This window comes from Diabrotica virgifera, chromosome 1 (genome assembly GCF_917563875.1).
Source record: "Diabrotica virgifera virgifera chromosome 1, PGI_DIABVI_V3a".
Taxonomy (NCBI): Eukaryota; Metazoa; Arthropoda; class Insecta; order Coleoptera; family Chrysomelidae; genus Diabrotica; species Diabrotica virgifera.
This window is the reverse complement of record NC_065443.1, coordinates 225,277,270-225,286,810: the sequence shown is the minus strand read 5'-3', so window position 1 is coordinate 225,286,810 and position 9,541 is coordinate 225,277,270. Positions and strand designations below refer to the sequence as shown.

At 39.7% G+C, this 9,541-nt stretch overlaps 1 protein-coding gene across 1 annotated transcript; it reads left to right on the top strand.

Annotated features, from left to right (window-relative positions):
* Nucleotides 1–4,110: 4,110 nt before the first annotated feature.
* On the top strand, nucleotides 4,111–6,203 carry LOC126882572 (piggyBac transposable element-derived protein 4-like). Its single transcript, XM_050647548.1, has 2 exons — nucleotides 4,111–5,715; nucleotides 5,771–6,203. The coding sequence occupies exon 1, from the start codon at nucleotides 4,180–4,182 to the stop codon at nucleotides 5,566–5,568; it is 1,389 nt and encodes a 462-aa protein (XP_050503505.1). The 5' UTR covers nucleotides 4,111–4,179; the 3' UTR covers nucleotides 5,569–5,715; nucleotides 5,771–6,203.
* The last annotated feature ends 3,338 nt before the right edge of the window (nucleotides 6,204–9,541 follow it).

Below are 9,541 nucleotides of genomic sequence, written 5' to 3'. Positions count from 1 at the left end.
CATCCTTGAAGATATGCGGAAGGAGAATGTCATCGAAGAGTCGAGTAGCTCCTGGTCTTCTCCAGTATTGTTGATAACCAACAAAGATGGCTCCACGCGGTTCTGTATCGACTACAGGAGACTGAATAGCGTTACCAAGAAGGACAGCTGTCCACTGCCCCGTATTGATGATACACTTAGTGCCTTGACTGAGTCGAAATGGTTTTCCACTGTGGACCTCAAAAGCGGTTATAGGCAAGTTGCAGTACACCCTGCAGACAGAGAGAAGACCTCATTTTCTGGCGGAAATGGGCTCTTCCAATTCAAAATGATGCCATTAGGATTGTGTAATGCACCTGCCACCTTTGAACATTTAATGGAGCTAGATACTTAGAGGACATACATGGAAAATCTGTCTGGTATACCTCGACGACATTATGGTCGTCGGAAAAGATTTCGACGAACATCTTGCCAATTTGAAAGAAGTTTTCACCAGACTAAGAAACGCTCACCTACAAGTAAATGCCAAGAAGTGCGAGCCCTTCCAAGAAAAATTTAGTTTCCTTGGACATGTAATTTCATCCTCAGGAATTGGAGCAGATCAGGCGAAAATAAATACAGTACAGGAATGGCCCACACCAAGAAACAAACACGATATCCGAAGCTTCCTTGGCCTTTGCAGTTACTATCGTCGCATCGTGAAAGATTTTGGTAAGATTGCCAAACCTCTCCATAATCCGACTGAGAAAAAGCTGCCATTTGACTGGACACCAGAGTGCCAGCTTGCCTTCACCACACTCAAGCATAAATTGACTACGCCTCTAATCCTAGCATATCCGAAAGAACAGGGTTTTTTTGTGTTTGATACAGGTGCTTCTCAGAACGGCATCGGGGCGATGCTTTTCCAACTACAAGAGTGCGAGGAACGCGTCATAGGATACTTCAGCAATACTCTGGGAAAAGCAGAAAGAAACTACTGTGTCACGAGAAAAGAGTTATTGGCAGTCGTCAAAGCAGTAGAACACTACCATTCTTTCCTCTATGGCAGAAAATTCTTGATAACAAACGACCATTCTGCCTTAAAATGGCTTCTTAATTTCAAGACACCTGAAGGCCAGATAGCTCGGTGGCTAGAGAAACTACAGACCTATGATTTTGAAATTCATCACCGAGCGGGAAGAAGTCATGGGAATACCGACGGTCTCTCAAGAAGACCATGCAGAGGGAGGAACTGTCGATTCTGCGAGCGCCAAGAAGAACGAGAGGGCCAGATTCTACAGTTGAGAACCATAGAGGATATAAGTGACGAAGAATCTCTAGAAAACCTTCAAGCTGAACAGAAAGAAAATACAGATCTAAAATGAGTTCGGGAGTGGCTGGACAACGGAGCTAGACCACAGTGGCAGGAGATTGCAAAATATGGGCAAGCAGTGAAGGGTTATTGGCTTCAGTGGGACTCCTTGTGTCTACTAGATGACATCATCACTTGTAAATGGGAGAGTCCAGATGGAACAAGAACAGTGCCCCAAGTTGTTCTCCCAAGGTCATGTGTTAAGGACGTGCTTGCAGAACTCCACGATAGTCGCTCCGGGGGGGCATTTTGGAATCAATAGGACTCTGGATAGAGTCCGTGAGAGGTATTATTGGGTTCATTGTCGGCAAGATGTGGAAGAATGGTGCAAACGATGTGACCTGTGTGCATCCAAGAAGGGACCCAAAACAAGACTTAGGGGAAAACTACAAAAATATATTACTGGAACTCCATGGGAACGAGTTGCTGTAGATATTTTTGGACCATTTCCAGAGATATCGTCAGGAAACAAATATTTGATGGTTGCTATGGATTATTTGTTCAAATGACCTGAAGTAATTGCACTACCAAAACAAGAAGCAGTCACAGTTGGTGAAGCCGTGCTTGAGAATGTCGTTTTCCGACGTGATGTTTCACTTCTGCTTCATTCTGACCAGGGGCGCAACTTCGAATCGGCAGTTTGGAAGACCATGATGGCTTTGTTAGGAATTAAGAAGACCAGAACGACACCGCTTCATCCTCAATCCGACGGCATGGTAGAAAGACATAACCGGACCATCAACAACTATTTGTCCCTGTTTGTAGACGAAAACCAGAGAGAGTGGGACAAACTGGTGCCTCTGTATCTGCTAGCATACCGAAGTTCCCAACATGATGCAACTGGCTATACTCCAGCAATGCTGTTAACTGGTCGAGATATAGGCTTCCCATAGATCTCCTACATAGTAATCTACCAGACGGAGAGTCGGTTCAGGAGATACTCCCTGAGTAATACTGAGTATGTCAACGGCCTGAAGGATCGACTTGTTAAGGTCTAAGATTTCGCCAGGAATACTGCAACTCACCAGTGACCGGATGAAGGTTAGTTCGATCAGAAATCCACACCTGTTAGTTTCAAGGAAGGTGATGCAGTTTGGTTCTACCAACCAATGAGAAGGAAAGGTTTAATTCCCAAGTTGCAGCGGCCCTGGGAGGGACCGTACCTGGTTATTAAGAAGATAAACGACCTTTTGTATAGGGTGCAACTGACGCCACGAAATAAGCCGAAGGTCGTCCACCTAGAGAGACTGTGTCCTTATGGAGGCAGAATCCACCGACCTGGTCCATTTAGGTACTGTTCGGGGAGAACAGCCTGAAAGAAGGGGGTGGTGTTATGAATCACCTTAGCATAGGTGTGTGTAAGTTAGTAAGTCAGACTAGTAACGGATCTGACAGTTAAGCAAACTTGTTAAAACACAGTAATAATTCACTTACTCCCTGAATCCATCTAGGATTACAACAATACTATGATTAAAAAAATTGATTTTTGTAAAACATATTTTTTTCAAGAATGGTTTAAACAAACTGTTTATTAATTAATACATTTATAAACATATTGCATATTTGTAATGTACGTAGAAATTACATACAAACTAAAAGAGGACAGATCAAAATCCATTAAGTTTATCCGGAGATACAGAAAATTGTATTCGAGCCGTTTTACATACCGAGATTTACTTCGAAACTGTCGCTGATAGCTACCATGAAAAATTATCTAATTATAAATATTAGATGTAAAACACAAGATTTACTCTGAAATTTACCATGATAATTTCCAGTATAAAAATTTAGAACCTGTTCTATATTCTAGAAAGTTTTCAGAGTAAACTGCGAGTGTTTCTGCGCAGAACGTTAAATGATAAACTTTGCGCAGAACGTTAAACTTTGTTGCTATTCATCACAATAATTACGATTTGTTTATTCAGTGAGGTAGGTATCTTTGCTTTGTTTAAATTAATTATTTTTGCACAAGAATTTACTTCTCTGTCCAAATATATTACTAAAAAATAAACAAATGAAAGTTGTAACTTGTAACCTTAAAATGTCATTTCAAATTTCTTCTTTTCTTATGGTACCTCTAACTTAGTTTTCTTTCATCAGTGGCCTTTTATTTACAACAAAATTCTATTTAACGTCAGTCACATTACACACTACGCATGCGTTTCACAACAATTATGTTGATTTAACTATAGGTGTAAAACAAGAAACAATGGAAAAATTATATAACTTTACTACATAAATTTTCGTTATTATTCTTGAAATAATTTTCGAAGTAAATCTCGGTCATGTAAAACGGCTCTTAGTTTGAAATTGCTTTTTCGGTATTTTAACTCGGTGGATTTTTAGGTTCCCCCTAGTAATCGTTTGAACTATATTTTTGAAAAATCGTAGAGGGTGCTGTGAAGGTACAATGTTTGTGTAATTTAAAATAAAATACAAATCCCATTCTTTAAAATGGCATTAATGAAAATCCTTAACCTTTTCTTTACCAGCGCCGTATATATACGGCAACAACTAGATGGGCTCTCAGTCCCACCGCCGTATTTATACGTTCGCCGGTGAAATTGTTTTAAATTCTAGGACAATATACAGGCGACACTTTTTATTTTTTGGTCACATTTTAAACCCACCTTCACATTTATACGGCAGTCTAAACAAGTCTGTACGCTCAGTGCCGTAATAATTCGTTCATATAAACGTGCTATCAGAACCACCGCCGCAAATATATGGCATCAGCAAAGAATATCGATGGAGCCCGATTCAACACGAGTTATTGGATACCGGCATTGCCGGTCGGTTATACTGAACAGTGCAACGTGCCAAGCCAAGCGGTAAGGAAAGTAAATAAAATGGCGTGTAGTTCGAATACGTCGCGGAAGAGAAAACGTGAGAAAACTAAAGTTAGTATGTGTGGCCTTGCGGAGGCCGATATCGATAGAATACTAGATTGTCTAGATTCGGATGAAGATCCCTACATTGACAGTGGAAGTGAATTTCAACCTACTGACAGTGAAGCTAGTAGCGAAGAAGAGATTGATCACATGTTGTGCACCGAAAACCACAGCGACAGTGAGGATGAGATAAATGAAATGGCGGCCAATGATGAACAGAAAGAAGCACAAGCGGTAAGGAATGCTTTACCTGAAAACTTTAGCGTGAACTGGACAAAAGGCAAGTTTATTCCTCAAATACATAATTTTGACGATAAAACTGCTGGTGCTTGTTTAGAAAACACGGAAGTTCCATTCAGTGAATTGGATTATTTTCTATTATTTATGAATGATGAGGTAGTGAACATGATTATAACGCAGACTAATAAATATGTTTTAGAACAGACACATTTGAATACAAAAATAACTTGGACAGCAATGACTAAAGAAGATTTCTTTACTTTTATTGATGTTCTTTTCCTTGCTGCTCGTCATCGAAAAAACAAACTTGTCGAAAATTGGTCGACAGATGAATTGTTGTACACTCCAATATTTGGAAAAGTTATGTCCAGAAACCGCTTTCAAATTATATTACGCATGTTACATTTTGCAGATAATGCCCAACAAATTAAAGGCGACTCTTTCCATAAGTTACGAGGAATTTTCGAAAAGATCAAAAATACATTTGCTCAGAGATTTTCTCCATTCCAGAACTTAGTAATTCATGAGAGTTTAATGCTTTTTAAAGGACGCCTGCTTTTCAAGCAGTTTATAAGGACAAAACGTCATCGTTTTGGCATTAAACTATTTCTTTTGTGCGACTGTGAGACAGGATACGTTTTAAATTTTATCGTATATACAGGCTCTAAAACAGAAATAGAGCTATACAAGGATCTGGGGATATCAGGGTCAGTTGTAACAACACTTATGAAGTCTTATTTAGATAAAGGCCACTCTCTATTCACGGATAACTGGTATACCTCTCCAACGCTTTCTACCTATTTATTTGAACACAAAACAAATACATGTGGTACCGTTAGAACTAACAGAAAACAAATGAGTGATTTATCGGGTAAATTAGAAAAAGGCGAAACAAAATCGATGGTTAGCGATAATATGTTAGCCGTTAGATGGAAATATCGTAGAGACGTTAATATGTTGACAACTTTTCATAAAGATCAAATGATAAATGTAAATAAAACAAACATGAAGACAGGGGAATCTGTGAAGAAACCGGAATGTGTCGTCCACTACAACCAAAATATGGGAGCAGTAGACAGAACGGATATGTTCCACAGAATGCGTTAGAAAAACTTTAAAGTGGTACAAGAAACTATTCTTTCACATTCTTGATCTATGTGTCCTGAACAGTCATGCATTATTCCTTATGCAAAATCCAGGGCAGTTGCCCTTGGCAGATTTCCAATTGAGGCTAACTCGACAGCTGCTTGAAAGGTAATTTTGTGAGAGACTATAAATTTATTTTATTTACGAAAATCTTTTGTTACAGTTATAATGTACCAAAAACCATACCCAGGACGTTGAATACATCAAAACATCAGCGTCTGACGGGGCGACATTTTCCGGCTATGGTACCAAATAAAAAAGTTCGAAGATGTATTGTTTGTTCACAGTCTAAAATTCGTGACCAAAAAAAGAGGCGAGATTCAAGATATATGTGCAATGAATGCGACGTGGGTCTATGTGTTTTTCCTTGCTTCGAAGAATATCACACAAAAGAAATGTATTAAAATGTATATTCTTATAATAAAATATACAAGCTGAATCAATTATTTCATATCAATAGTATTTATTATCTCCTCATAAAACAACTCTTGATCTATTTTCTATAATGCCGTATATATATGGCACTGGGGCTCATGACATTTTAAAAACTCTGGTTCTGGCAGTACTACATAGGTATTGACGACCGGTAAAGAAAGGGTTAATTATTATAAACAAATTAGCTGTCAATTAAAAAAAAACATGGCTAACTTTGTCCCAAATGAACCCAGGCTAATTTTTTTTATTTGAAAATTCGTGTATTTTTGAATATATAAGAAGATTGTTTCTACCGACAACATTTTTAAAGTTATTCTAAATGTTTATAAACTACAAAATTTCAAAAATTTGGCATTAGGATTTTTGACTGTATTAATTAATTTTTTTATCTTTTTTTAATACATTTTGATACTATCACTCTCCTACTTTCATTTTTGTTTTGGACTGAGGTGGAACGCTTTTATCAGACTAGGGAAGGTGTCCCTAGTACTGTTGGACACGGAAAGGAAAGGAGAACACGCTAGGGCGCACCAACCACAGTATGGCCCGTGCGTCCCGCATGCCCCCCATGACCAGCCGCCTACCAACTAAAACCACCCCCTCTTCCGACCCGGAATATCCCTGGACGTGCTCCTTAGGGAGCGATGCATGGGGATATCCCGAGCTATCTGAAAGAAAGTAATTAGAAGCATTGGGTCATTTAACGGTCTATTTTCCAGCCTAGGAACGGTAGGACTAAATAGAGAAAAGTCTGATTCCTGCACGGAGGAAGGTGGACCAACCCCTGCCTGAAAACGGCAGGGCTTGGGTGACTGTTCTGTGGGCTGGGTGACTGTAGTGTGGCGGATAGAATGAGCCCTAGAAGAATTAGGGTCATGTTTCTCTGACGCGGATTATTTTTCTTATTATTTCTTATTTTGCTTTTTTTATTTTTTTTTACTTTTAAAATTTTTTTTATAACTGTTGTGTTGACCCGCCTCACCCATTCTGCTCCAGTCGTTCCAACTCGGATTTTCTCTTAATTATACCGGTTATAATGTCAATTATGGCCTCGAAATCCGCCTTGTTTCCGATCGCAAAATTAATAATATTGTTAGGGCCGATGTCGCCAAACCTACTACGAAACCTGACCTACTCGTGAGCAAAGACGCTGCACTGGAAAACGGAGTGTTCTGCGTCTTCCCTCACGCGACAGGTCTGGAATAGGTCGTTGTTCGACTTCCCGATCCTGTGGGTGAATGCCCTGAATGATCCATGACCGGTCAAAAATTGTGTAAAATAAAAATTTACTCTCTTGTGCCTTGTTTATCATATCTCTGTATTTCTTGTGACGTAGAACCTCAACCCAGACCGGAACCTCATAGAGAAGGGTAGACTGTACGACGTGTAGGTACAGTCTTCTCCGGGCACTACTTGGCCCTCCGATATTTGGTGTTATTTTTCGGAGAGCTGCAGTTTGTGCCTCGGCCTTCCTCACCACCCTTGCGAGGTGTTTGGTGAATCCCAGCCCTTTGTCGAGGTCTACGCCAAGATATTTGGCACAGAGGCTCGACTTGACCTCGCTGTTTCCAAAATGGAACAACAGGTCCGGTCTATCCCTAGGTCCCTTTAGGATAACCACCTCTCTCCTACCTCCTTCGAGTTCAAGGTCGTTCTCGTCCATCCAGGCATTCACCCGCCTGAAACCTATCTCGGCCGTACTAACCACCTCCCAGTACAGATCGCTGGTTACGAGAATGGCCAGGTCGTCAGCGTAAGCAACCGCGATGCAGTCCCGACCGTATCGTATATTTAAAAGGTCGTCGTAGAGGATGTTCCACAGCGTCGGGCCTAAAACGGACCCTTGTGGAACACCTGCCGTAAGTTTAATGTCATCGTTACCTGCAGACACGTGCTTATTAGTTAGGTAGCTTTTGCCGAGTTAAATGCATTTTTAACATCGAACATGATCACTACTGCCCACCTCCTCGCCGTGGATTTAACGCGGTCTGTAATGAACTTAACAGCATCTACCGCCGATCTGGCTTTCCTGAATCCGAATTGCCTATCAGAGATGGCGTTTATAGCATCCAATTCCGCTTGTAGGCGGTTCTTAACTACGTTTTCGTAGAGTTTGCCTAGACTATCAAGGAGACAGATCGGTCGGTAGGAGCTGGCTTCCTCCGGATTTTTACCGGGCTTCTACTTTCATTTGGCATAATCAGAATTGCTCTATCTTGATTGTTTTCTGTCTTATGTTATTGCAAAATAAAGGTCTCTGGGATAAACACATAGAATAACTCTTAAACCAATTAATGGATTGGTATCAAATTTTGAGGTTTTGTTAAGTACCCCAATACCCAACTTTTGGCGAAACACTAAAGTTCTAAGGTAGTTTAGGGAAAGTTATTAACAAATAAAAATTTTCACTCATTTTGCAGTTTGCGTAGCCACAAATTAACTTTTTAACTTTTAAACATCGGCATTTTGAAGGTTATGTTATAAAAAATTAAATTTTGTAATTTTATGTCAACTATTTAGCTTTTGAATGGTTTGCAAAAAATCGAGAGGATCGCCATTCTTGCACGAAATTGTTAATAATTAAAAAACGGGCGCAAACTCTACGCAGGAAACAGGTAGGTTTTCTTCCTTTAGGTCTACAATAACTAAAAAAGTGGTCAGCTACCTGGATCTTTGAGGGCTCAGAGAAAATCCTTATTCCTCTGGACTACAAAGAAAGACCAACACTTCAACTACTAAACTTTAACTGGCACCAATTCTGAAGTGAGCGTATCAGAGAATCTAGAATAACAACAAGAGTAACCATTAATTAGGAGTGTACAAATCTAGCGTATGCAGATGATATTGATATCATAGCAAGAAGAAAGGCGGACCTGGTCCAATCGTTCACGACATTGAAAATAGCAGCAAACATAATGATACTACACGTTAATACTAATAAAACCAAGTATATAAAAGTTAAAAACAATAATCAATTAGCAAAACACGAAGATTTAACGTTTGGAACATATATACTTTCGAAGGAGTAAGAGATTTCATATATCTAGGCTAACAAATCAACCAAAGTAATAGAGTAATTAGCACGTAAGAAATACGCCATAAGATATTAACACACGTATATATCTATTAAGCAAATGGAGCGTACTATGGCAAGAAACTTTTAATATCAAAGAGTCACAAAAAGAACGAAAATATATATATACAGAACTCTAACCAAGCCCGTCCTCACTTATGCGTCAGAAACGTGGACGACAACAAAAAATAACGAAGAACGGTTACCCGTTGTCCTAGGTGAACGACAAACGCGACAACGCGACACGACGCGACGCGACGCGACGCGAAAATATTAAGTAATGGTTGTATTTGTGTGTGGCCTACGTTTTCGGATTAATCAGTCTACTACAAGACGCGACGAAGTACGAACTTGTTTTGTTCGTGACGAGACACGACGCGCGACGCAGTGTGACATTCCATTGCTTTTGTCAATTCAAATTATGCT

What these genes read in the sequence shown, in the direction of transcription:
- LOC126882572 (XM_050647548.1), top strand. Translation starts at nt 4,180, where the DNA reads ATGGCGTGTAGTTCGAATACGTCGCGGAAGAGAAAACGTGAGAAAACT.